The sequence below is a fragment of the Malus sylvestris genome, chromosome 1 (genome assembly GCF_916048215.2).
Source record: "Malus sylvestris chromosome 1, drMalSylv7.2, whole genome shotgun sequence".
Lineage (NCBI taxonomy): Eukaryota > Viridiplantae > Streptophyta > Magnoliopsida > Rosales > Rosaceae > Malus > Malus sylvestris.
The window spans coordinates 18,116,063-18,128,843 of NC_062260.1; the positions used below are offsets into that span (position 1 = coordinate 18,116,063).

Below are 12,781 nucleotides of genomic sequence, written 5' to 3' on the forward strand. Positions count from 1 at the left end.
AGTACACAGTACACAGTACTGGATTTATTGTTACTGTTAACTAGAAGCTCTGAGATGTTGAACATGCAGCATCGAGAAATTGAGGGGTAACAGATGAAATCATTAAGCAGAATGAGAAGTGGTCTTAAACAAGTCCAAAGAGGATCGAGTGTTGAGGCCACGGTCCCAGAATTTTTCATAGAACTCAGCATAAGTGAAGCTCCTGTAGAGGGGAGGATGATGATCATCAATCAGTTGTGGCGCTGGTTCCATCACGGCATCGTACGATGGGCAATAGAATGTTGGGATGGAGATCCTTTCCTTGTTGCAATTCACCACCGCCCGATGGAGTACACTCTTGTAACGATCATTGCTAAGAACCTGTGAAATAAAAAATTAGAAAAAGCGCACACATGCAGTTAGCAAAGGTTGAAGTTCTACTATGGGAAAAGATATGGTTTCTTATATCGGAATGGCCGGAACCAGCTTATTCCTTAGAGCAACACCACCCCCCGTCACAATTCCCCTTGCAATTGGGTGATGCAATACTCTTACCCCAACAAAAACTGCTCCAACTCACCCAAATCAGTGGGGCCATTCAGTGGCCCAACACCACCCCTAGACCAAGCAATTGGGTCATTCTTGCCCCTTTGTCCGCTTTAGTTGATAGGACGTCAGTCTTGCGTCAGTCACGTTTTAGGTTTTTTTTTCTTTTTTTGTGCATCAGTTGCATGGCCTTCATGCGCGAGTGTTGAGAGTGAGCTGACCAAAAAATGTTGGCGGGACTCACGCTCAGGCGCACTCAGTTTCTGTTCAAACGTGGGCAGTTGGATTTCTTAGATTTGACAATCCACATTAATCTGCCTTTTTTAATTAAAAAAAAATTCTGAAAAATGCTTGAGCCCACGTGGTACAACATGGGATGTTGGATTGCACAAATTGTAATCCAACAGTCTGTATCATTCATTTGGAACAAAATAAAAAAAAAATTATTGAAAAATAGAAAAAAAAATTAAAAGGAATAGAATTTGAAATTAAACATAATATTTAAAAAAAAAAAATTATTGCCAATTGCCCGGGCAATTTATTTCTAGTGGAGATGCCCTTAGACAATTACTATTTATTAAACCAATAGTTACCTAATAGGAGAGTGAATTATATACATCTTTCCGAATAGTAGTGTTTTGAGCAAATATACAATGTCATATTTTTTTATCAACACATCAGTACGATATTGTATTATTGTCTTGAAACTAGAGTGTGACATGCATAGCGTGCATGTTAGAATAGTATTTGTTAGCACGAGTGGGGGTTAAGTACCTACCAGTGGGCGTGAGGTACCACATTACACTCACAACCAAGGTCTTAAATGCCGATAATATCGGTTTTTCGCGTTACCGATATTTTAATGGTTATCCAATTAGTTTTCGTCAAAATATCGCGATATTATCGATAATATCGCGATATTACTGATAATATCGCGAAAGTTTGGATCTGTGCAAATCGGAGAAGAACGCCGGAGCTTCTACAGCTCCGGCCGACTGTAAAAAATCACCCTAGACTCCGATCTAGGTATCAAAATGAAATAGAAGATGAGAGGAATGTTTTTATAACTTCCGTTTGCCGTGAAACAGTCGGAGGTGTTCGGAAAGTTCGTCGACACCCACGGCCTCGCCGGAGATGGGTGTGCCTATTCCCGAGCCGATTTCATCCCAAAAACCTTGCAAAAACACAAGATAGAACTTTAATTTCACATCTAAGCTTCGATCTAGAACATAAAGAGGTAAACTCGAAGCTTACCTAACCGGAGAAATTCAAGAAACTCGCCGGAGGGTTCCTGCGTTCGTCAAGTTTCAGAGACGAGAAGGAGAGGGAGAAAGACGAGGTGGGTGTCTTCCTGAAGCAGGTGCGATGGTGTGCGTGTGTGTATGTGGGTCTCGGTGCAGAGAGAAAGGAGAGAGATGAGAGTTTCGAGAGAGAGACGGTGCTGACGAGGCTGAAGACGCGGACGATGAGGAAGGCGAGGGAGAAACAGAAGGCCATGTGGGAGAAGGATCGAGAGACTGAGGTCTTTGTGCGTGTGTGTGGGAGAAGGGAGAAGAGAGATCGAGAGATCTGTGTGTGTGTGTGTGGGAGAATGGATAAGGGAGAGAAGAGAGAAGGATCGAGAGAGAGATAGACTGAGGTCTCTATGTGTCTGCGTGTGTGATGATGTTTGTGTGCGTGTGTGGTGGCGTGTATGTGTGTGTGTGTGTGTGTGTGTGTGGTTCCTGTCAGGACTCAGGAACTTGCTGACAACTTTACAATTACTTTTGACAATTTCAGACCATGGACAAAAATAATGGTGATTTCATTGAAAAGAATCTAAATAATTCAAAACCCAGACAACTTTTACAATTATAACTTGTACAATTTCAGTATGGTGGTTTCATTCAAAACCGTATGCCACTGTGATATTCTTTCACATTCTCAAAGGTGAAGTATCAGATCATCACACATTTTTTGCCCTTCAAAAATTAAAACCTCTATTACACCTTTTCGTTTCTTCTTCTTCCCTTACCCCTTTCAGAGCCATTCCAGAGCTTCAACACAAAGGGTTCCATATTTAAGGTAAGTTTACAAACTTATATTTATATTATTGTAATTTATACAACAACAACAAAATTTGTGTGGACTCGTATGTTAATTTTTTAAGTAATTAATACTTGCATGTTAATTTTTTTAAGTAATTAAGTAATGTTAACGATTACATGTTAATTTTTTTAAGTAATTAAGTAATGTTGTATAATTATTCCCTAGGATAATTTTAATATGTTTAATGTTATTTATTATTTTATTAATATTAGGTTTTATTATCAAATTGGATTATTATTCATTAATATTATGTTTTTTTATTATCAAATTGGATTATTATTCATTAAATTGGATTATTATCAAATTGGATTATTCATTAAATTGGATTATTATTAAATTGGATTATTATCAAATTGGATTATTATTCATTAGAATCATTACTATGTTTAATATTAGGATTAATTTTTTATCAAATTGGATTATTATTCATTAATATTAGGTTTTATTATTCCATATTATTTTTATAATTACTTAAAATTTTACAATCATTTTCTTTACTTCGTATTTAATTCTTCTTTAATTCTTCTGTATAATAACTTTATTATTTAGGTTCTCTTATATAACTGTCATCACTACTATATTTTTTTGCCAAAAAAAATTGTCTAATTTTCATGAAAAATAGATATAGGTACGTTTAAGATGTCCAGTGGAGTTACTAAACGTGATCCAGCTTGGGAACATGGAGACCCAATACACGCAAACAAACATGTCACAATTTGCAAATATTGTGGTCGGGTAATGAAGAGTGGCGGAGTGACATGACTTAAATGTCATCTTAGTGGATTAGATTTAGCAAAAAATGTCCAACGATGTGATAATGTCCCCCCAGAAGTGAAGGCATTCATCACCACATTATTAAAAAATAAAAAACAGCAGAAGGAAAAGATAACACATGGAATGGAAAATATTCGAGCTGGGCTATGAGGAGAAGTCATTGGCCAAGCGGTTGACAGTGATGATGATGACGATGAGGACGAATGTGATGATGACATGGGACCTGAAGAATGACGCAGTTTGAAGCAAGCATTACGTGCCTCTAAACAGTCAGCATGGGAAAGAGAACACCTTCATAAAATTCCTAATAGAGCACAAGGTTCTGGGACAAGTGGTGGTGCACAAATGAGACGGGGAGGCAGTGTTAGAGAATCACAACCAACACCACCAATAGCCCCAAGTTTACATAAGTCATCCAAAGCACGTCAAAAGAGTGTTTGGAGTTATTTCACTGGAGGTAATGTGAAGGAAGGAATGGGGCGTCTAATTAGCAAGTTCTTTATCTATGAAAATGTCCCTGCTGAGAAGGCATCATCACATCATTTCAAAAATATGGTAGTGGGATGTCAACAGGCCGGTGTTGGAGTACAACCTCCCACTCCCTATGACATAAGAAACAAATATTTGGATATAGAGTATAAAGACATTGGCGAGTATGTTAACAAGTTGAGGTCAAAGTGGGAAACTAATGGTTGCACAATCATGTGTGACGGATGGACTGGCCCGACCAGATTGTCTATCATAAACTTCATGGTATACTCCAAGGGAAAGACAATTTTTTTGAAGTCTGTTGATGCTTCAGACCATATAAAGAACTGCAAGTATATTTACAAATTATTGAGGGATGTAATCATGGAGGTGGGAGAGCATAATGTTGTCCAAGTCGTGACTGACAACGGTTCAGCATTTGTCAAAGCTGGAAAAAAGTTAATGAAGCATCATAATGTGTTTTGGACATCATGTGCAGCACATTGTATTGATCTCATGTTTGAGGCAATGGGGAAGATAGAGAATGTTGCTACTGTGGTAAAAAGAGCTAGAACGATCACAAATTATATTTACGATCACGGTTGGTTGTTGGCAAAGATGCGTGAATTTTGCAAAGGAGAAATTATTCGTCCAGCTACCACTCGATTCGCCACCAACTATATTGCATTAGACAACCTACTTAAGAAGAAAGCAGGGTTGAAGCAACTATTCATTAGTGACAATTGGGCCAACCACAATTTGAGCCGCTCAAATGGAAGTCGTATGGTGGAAAGTATAGTGCTTGATCATGCTTTTTGGACTCAATCAGAACATGTGTGCCAAGTGTTTGAACCTCTTTACAAAGTTTTATAGATCGTTTACACAGAAGTGTATCCTACTATGGGGGCAATATATGAGTTGATGCGTGTAGTGAAGGATGAATTGGAAAGATACATGGTGCAAGGTGGGTTATAAAGATAATTGAAGACCGATGGTATAAAACATTATACCACGATTTGCATGCAGCATGTATAAATTATGTCATAATTTGCAATTCATTTCTTTAGTTGCATAAATATTATTTCTCTTATTAGAGTATGTGTTTCTTTGAACATCATATTATTTGAATCCTCGATACCAATACAGACCTGGTGTTGGAGATGATGGTACCCTTATACGTGTTGTACATAATGTATACTCTAAATTAGACCCTGCATCACCAGCAGTTGGCCAATTTGGAAATGAGGTACACAATTACTTAAATTATAATAATTACTTTGTTGGATTAAACTAACACGATTTATTGAATTCAGCTAACATGGTTTAAAGATGCAAGAAGAACTTTTGGAGAACCAACATCAGTTGCTGCTCGAACAAAAATGTCTCATAGTGAGTGTAAACATATTTCACTATCAGTTTATAATAGAATTTGTTGGAGTTATTAGGCTTATCAACATTGTTTTTCATTGTAGCTGAATGGTGGATCATGTATGGGACTGATGCACCAACTGTGAGAAAGTTAGCAATCAAAGTATTATCACAAACAGCTTCCTCATCTGCTTGTGAAAGAAATTGGAGCACATTTGCACTCATACACACAAAGCAAAGAAATAGGTTGGCTCATAGTAAGTTGGAAAAATTAGTTTATTGCTACTACAACATGAAGCTTCAAATTCGAGATAAGGAAGCAGAAATAGATCATGTCGACCGTGGTGACCCATTAGATGTGTTTGATATTGTTGCTGAAGATGATGATACATAGGGTAACCAACTTTATCAATGGATTAGACCTCTTCATTTAGATGATAATGAAGGCAACCCAGCTCCTAGAGTTGCTGAAGAAGCACGTAATGAAGGGATAAATGTAGAAAGAGTATTAGAGGAGGAGGTGGGATCTAGCAGCGCTGACTCTTTGGAAGAACTTTTGTGCCTAAGACCAAGAAACACTGGAATTACACATTCTTCCAATGCTACACAACCACAACATCGTGCTGATACTAATGATAGCTCTAGTACAAGATCATGAGACTCACCTACCACCGGAGGTGGGAATGATGAAGGATATAGTGGAGCTGGAGGTAGTGGTGGTGGATATGGAAACTATGTTGGACCACCTCCCGGATTTATGAGCCCCTTCATTGGTAAGGCAAACTTCACGCATGCAACACAGGATGATGACTATGGCAGTAGGCGGGCAGGACCAGGAATTGGTGCCATAGGGAAGGACTATATTCGTAGAGAAAGAGGCAAGGGGATTTTGTTAAGTCAAGAAGACGACTCGTTATCTATAACTTCGGACTCTGTTGGAGTGGGAAGTAGTAACTATGGTTATACTCATAACCAACTATTTCCCTACCCTTTATATCCCATTCCTGTTGGGATGAAATCGAGCGACTCATGGAAACAATCCGAGACTCAATCTTTAAATGATTTTGCTTATGGACAACGTCAACCAATCTCGGATCCATATGGGTGACATGTTAACAATTACATGCAAAACTATTTTAGGGATTTATCATTTGATGACTACTCTTCACAATACACTCACTCTACACATAGAGATGATGAAGATAGTGAAAAATTTGAACCTCATAGGAACTCTATATGGTACTAAGTCACTCATGTATCTTACCATGCAATGTATAAAGTGTAAAATATTGTACTAATTCATTATATATAAATGATTATGGTGTGTTTAAACTTCTTTCATTAATTACTACATATTTTCTACACTATATAAGTTGGACCAATAGATCGAGACTTCACATATTTATGCACTGCATAGACTCGGTAAATTTGATTTATATTTCAAACGGTAGATTCTTCAAAACTGACTGCATGCAGTATCTGCAGGCTGTAGGCAACACCGGATCAGTGGCGGTCCAATTAAAAGGTTGAAGATGTGTTATATGGAGCAGAGATTGTTGAAAAGAACACGTTTCTGTTGTTGAATTTGAACCCATGGATCGATACTATTATGTGTCAGGATTCAGGAAGACCTAATCAAATATGTACATCGGCGATGATCTCACCATATTTATGACAACATCATTTGACAGAAAACAAATTGAACGGGCGGGATCTCGGCTAGTTTTGTGCTTTTTTGTGGGGTCACATAATCTGCCACCTATTGCCTAGGCCTTACTCTAGGACCCTTCGAGATTACAAATACTTGCCACACTTGTCAACCATGCAAGTATGGTCCACGCTAAGAAATTTTTGGCAAGGTACGGTTAGAGAGGTAAAATTTACAAATTAAATGACATGTCATCAATAGAAAATCATGAAAGATATGGGTCACGCTAAGACATTTCTTTGTAGGATAATATTAGAGAGACTAAATTTTGAGACTAAGTTTACAACTAAATAATGTGTCACCAATAGGAATGAACATTTTTATTTATAAATTTAGCCTTCTAGCATTACCCTCAATATTATTATGTAACAACGAGTGACAATTATCTAAACCATCGATGTTGAAGAAAGTTGGGGTTTCACCATAAAACCAATTGATAATACACGTGGACAACACAACTGGGTGACGTAGAGTGTGTGTGATTGGGATGACGTGAAACACGTATGACCGTTTGGCTTCATACGAGGGACAACCTGCTCTAATACCATGAAGAAAGTTAAGGTTCTATCATAAAACCAATTACCAATATAAAAAGTAACCTAACTTACTTATAAGTCCATGTAAGGTCATTCCTCCCATCGAGTACTCATCCTCAACTGACGTAAGCTCATATTAGAACGCATTTTTAATTACCTTCATTTGATTTAGACTTACGAGAGAGTTAACTGACCTGGATTTGATCACCAAGGTTGACAATGAAAGTATGTGGGGTGGGTTTGACAGCCACCCATTTGCCATTGTTGAGAACCTGCAAGCCTGCCACGTCATCTTGAAGGAGAACAGTGATGACATTAGGATCAGCATGACCAGGTAAGCCATAGGTGAGCTCTGGCTGAGGACAAGTCGGATAGTAATTGATTGCCATGTGCTGTCCATGCTTCCCCAGTGCCTTGTTCATGTAATCCCCTTCTAACCCTAAGCTTTCTGATATGGCTTCGAGCAGTCTCACTGCTAATCGTCTCACATTCCTGCAATACTCAGCCACATCTTCTCTGTAGAAAATACTCTAATTCAGTTAACATATTGTAATTGATTTAATAAGGCTCTTAATAAGCCAGCCAGATATTTAGAATTCTGCAAAAGTTTGCCAAATGAATGATACAAATTATTAACAGTATAACGGTATTAGTTAACATGCATATCAAACTGTATAATAAGAGGAAATTTTCTTAAAACTTGTATGTGCATAATTGCATGTTAAATATATCCTTCCTAAGGCTATTTAAACAATCAGAACCGTTTTATATTTTAGGTTATCAAATCGAAAACCGTTTGGTCATGTTGAACGTTCATAAAAACACGATTTGTTAGATAAATGTCATGAAAATTACCTGAAAGGTGGAGGGTTGGACGGCCATTCATGCATGTAATCCTCTAGAGGGTAGCAGTGGAGCCTTAAGTAGTCTCTCCAGCTGGAGACCTCCTCAGTTTTGACATTGAAACTCGTCGACAGCCTCGTGGTTTTAAGTGGATCATCGGAGAAACTCTTCAACCTCTCACTTTCTGGCAAATGGAAAAACTCCTTTGATACACTCAGCATGTTATCGATCACAGCCTCTTCAATTCCATGGTTTTGGACCTCCATTTTACAGGGAAACAAATTAATTAAAAGAAAGAAATTAAGTTAATATATACTTTCGTTTGAAGGAACTATATATAACACATAATCTCGAAAATTCATGTATGTTTTTTGGGACGTATGTTAATTTTGTACCTGAAAGAAACCGTAATCTTGGCAGGCAAGGCCTATCTGTTTGATTATGTCAGAGCGCCTAGAATCCTCAAGGCCTTGGAGATTGATGAGAGGAATGGAGTGATCGGAGGACTGGACCTGGTCGAGATTCGGACGATCGTGTGCCGGTCGGACATAGTTAGAGGGAACATGGGTTGCACCAGATACAAGGTCGGATAACAGTGTAGCCATTGTAACGCTAACAAGGACCCTGCTGGTGCTTGTGCTTGATTTTCAAGTAGTTCTATAAGTTGGGGCGGTGGCCCTTTGTGGGAGCAAAGCTTATCAATTTATAATGTCATCAATTCAGGATAACTGCAAACTAAAAAAGGAAAAGAAGAGAAAATGGAAAAGGATCGATAAAGAGAAATAAGTGTAGGGTGTAATTAATTACAGGATTCTTTTGGTACCGTTTGGTACGCAGACGGGACGGAACAGGACGGGACGGGACGGGACGGGACGGAACGGAACAGGACGGAACAGATGATGTAAATATTGAAAAAGATAAGGAGAAATTTTGTCATAAAATGTTATAAATTTGTGTTCCACAGATGTGGAACGGGTCGTTCTAGGGGGAAGAGGTGGAACGAAAAATCAGCCAAATTTCGTCCTATGGGACAACTCATTCCACAATTTTTAGGCGCACCAAACGTGGGACGGAACGGCTCGTCCCGTTCTGTCCCGTCCCGTCCTACGTACCAAACGGTACCTTTGTGCGTGTTTTCTGTATTTTGCAAGGTTTTAAAAAATGCTAGGCGCTAGTCGGGCGGCCGGCAGGCGCCTAGCGCCTAGGCGGCTAGACGGAGTCTAGGCGGGCGCCTAGGCGGATTTCAGTAATTTTATTATATATCATAAAAATTAATTCAATTTACTTCATACTATGTGAATAAACATTGAATAATATGTTATTTTTAAAAAAAGAAAAATATATGTGTAAGAAAATATGTAAAATTTTAGACCTTTTATATCATTTTCTAAGCCTATAAATTTTTTTGGCCCTTTTTCATTAATAAAATGCAAGATTGGGCCTTGTATTCCTTGTTTCACCTTTGAATATAATGGGCACAATGGACCATAACCAACAACCCAAAGCCATATGATCATTTATTATCCTATATTTCCTATTAGAATAAAAGAATACACCAAATGCTTGTACAACCTCCCGATTCCCAATCACCGATTCACCTTTTTCATAATCAAACCCTACGCTGCTCACTGCAAAAACCATGGCCACCGTCAGCCATATCACCACATCTGCAATTGCAGATCCATACTATTTCTCTTGTCTTGTAAACCATCGTCACACTGAGAGGGAGATGGCGAGACTCGGGGAGAGAAGACAGCGAGGCGCAGAGCACCCAGATTGGCCAGCGTCCGCTTGCTTCCGAGTAGACCAGTCGTATTGTCCCAGGCCACCCAAACCGTCCAGCTTCCTTCTAGCCCGCCCAGCTTCCGTTTAGACTACCCAGCGTTCGCCATATGCCGCCTAATAGCTTTCCTGATTTAGTAAACGATTTTGGGTTAATCGGTGCAGAGCACCACCGTCTAGCGCCTAGGCGCCGCCTAGAGCGTTTTTTAGAACATTGGTATTTTGAGATGTAATGGTACGTATTACATTTACAGATTCCTCCTTGGATTTTAGAATAATACTTGGCTACTCAAATATGAGTAAGAACTTCTACTCAAAATTTCTTAAATTGTTCGTTGTTATAGAACTTGGTGTTTATAATCAGAACCGTTCATATTATAAATTACCTTATAAAGATCGTCTCTGAAAAAAAATCAATTAAAACTAAGGTTGTTTAGTCATCAAACTATTTAAAAACAAATGAACGGTATTAGTAAAAGCATTACGAACCGTTTATGTATTTGCCACAATGGATTGACTAAACAACCTTAGTTTTAATTTATTTTTTTTGCAGGGATGATCTTTACAGTGTGATTCATAGTATGAATGGTTTTGATCATAAGCACAAAGCATTGTGATTAAAATACTAAGAATTTTGAGTAGAAGTTCCTACTAATCTTTGAATAGTCAAGTATTGTTCTGGATTTTATACCTTTTGCATTAACATTTTGCATATGTAATAAAAGGGGTACTTTGATCCACTTCAAAAAATAAATTTTTTTGGCTTATTATATTAACACCCCACGTATTGTTGAATAAACCTCACATACGTAATACACCCTACATTTGTTTTTTTAATTAAAAATTATCTTAATACACCCCACATACTTCTCCATAATATCCCCATACCCCATATTTTCACCATACACCTCACGTTTTCTCCATACACCCCACCTTTTTTATACACCCCACATTTTTCAAATCTTGTAACACTCATTTTTAAGCGTCATATGATTTTGTTTTTTGTTCTACTTTGTTGTTTTTCGTTCATTTTTAAACAGCTTAGTAGGCTCATTGAACTGTGACTCGAGTTTTCTACTTCACCATCCGAATCACGCTCTAACATCTTAGAAATTAAGTGTCTTATGATTTTATTTTTTGTTCTACTCTGTTGTTCAGGCTAGGGCTTGCCTGTGTAGCCTATTAATTTTCGATGGTCATTTTGATACATGTGAACTTTTAAGTTGTGCTTTGATGTAGTATCTTACGAAGCAATATTTGGCCCGTGTAATGAAACCAAAAGCTCTTACCAATTTGTAGGCATTTTTAATAAGGAAAACTAATGAAAAGGGCTTGAAAACGTTGAGTTTTAATGATAAGGACAAAATAAAGGGTAAAGTGAATAGTACCAGGATTGACTTTTTAGTGTAAAAATGTGATTTTTCGTTAAAGTGAACAGTACCATGTGCTTTTCGTTAAAGTTCCCTTTTTAATATGACAAATTATGGTTTGCTAACAAATTTTATAGCTATCAGATATCTGTGTTCATCCAATTTGCAGTATTCATGCCTCTTAAATGCTCTGTACTTTCTATTATGTTAGATAAACCTAGTTGGGAATAACCATAAAAAATGGAGGGTGGGAGGAGTTTTGATAGTTGATGAAGTTAAATAATAAAAGTGATTTGTGGTGTATTTAGAATTTTTTTTTTTTTAAAACCTAATAAGGTTAAAATTGTCATTGCATAGTAGGATACATAAATCATTTAGTATGAAAATTTAATGCGGTGTGCATTCAAGATTTTGTGAGGTGCTAATATAAAAAGTCTTTCTTAATTTATGCAAAATTTTAATTTAAATATAAAAATCTAACTACTTACATGGAAAAATAATTAAAAGAAAAAATTTAGGGAATTGTTATTAGCACTCCAAAAATCTCATTTGGCACTCCAAATTTTCTATAATTAGAAAGAAAAATACACTTGTGAGGAGTGTAAAATGAGATTTTTGGAGTGCTAATAACAGTTCCCAAAATTTATACATTATCATATATGATACATATAGCATTAGGCTCTTTAAGAGAAGAGACTTCCACCTTTTTAAAAAATTCCGCATTTTTCAAAAAATAGAGATTAATTGTGAGATCCACTCCACATCGAACTTCAATAATCCGAATCATCTATTTTGTAAGTCTCGATTCATAGAACATCCTTGCAAAAATTTAATTTACTCCAAAACTATTTGCCTATTTAATTCTCACAATAAAATTTCAATTTTTTTTAGAACATAATGTTTGTCAATTTCTTTGAACTCAATTAGATGTCTCAAATATTTTAGATTTGGCTAATATTTTGCAAGGATGATCTATGAGGTGCAACTTAAAAAATAAACGATTCAGATCGTTGAAATTCGATATGATGTAGGTCTTACAAAAAAAATGAGAGTCTCTTCTCTTAAAGACTGCCTATACCATAAGTTGATAAAATAAATATAATCAGTGGTAGCGGTATCTACCAAGTTAGAGTTAAGTGGCAGTGGGAAAGGTTGACGGGAAGAAGAAGAAACAAAATTCCCCAGTCCCCACCCACCCACCCCCACCCCTACCCCCACCCCCTAAACCCTGAAGTGGCAATGGGAAATCACCACTGTCGCTACGATGCATCTCCTCCTACAAACGCGCTAAGGTTTTTTGTCAGATGATGATTGTGGTA

General features: G+C 37.3%; 1 protein-coding gene across 1 annotated transcript; it reads right to left on the reverse strand.

Annotated features, from left to right (window-relative positions):
• LOC126601182 (protein DMR6-LIKE OXYGENASE 2-like) lies at positions 1 to 9,123 on the reverse strand. Its single transcript, XM_050267889.1, has 4 exons — positions 8,706 to 9,123; positions 8,323 to 8,570; positions 7,662 to 7,983; positions 1 to 360 (listed from the first exon to the last, which is right to left on the reverse strand). The coding sequence occupies exons 1-4, from the start codon at positions 8,913 to 8,915 to the stop codon at positions 103 to 105; spliced, it is 1,038 nt and encodes a 345-aa protein (XP_050123846.1). The 5' UTR covers positions 8,916 to 9,123; the 3' UTR covers positions 1 to 102.
• Between the last annotated feature and the right edge of the window lie 3,658 nt (positions 9,124 to 12,781).

Bases quoted from the DNA above. Each gene is read 5' to 3' on its own strand.
- LOC126601182 (XM_050267889.1), bottom strand. From the start codon at position 8,915: ATGGCTACACTGTTATCCGACCTTGTATCTGGTGCAACCCATGTTCCC. The intron at 8,571-8,705 runs GTACAAAATTAA...TGTAAAATGGAG, and splicing joins AAGATTACGGTTTCTTTCAG to GTCCAAAACCATGGAATTGA. The intron at 7,984-8,322 runs GTAATTTTCATG...TATTTTCTACAG, and splicing joins TCCAACCCTCCACCTTTCAG to AGAAGATGTGGCTGAGTATT.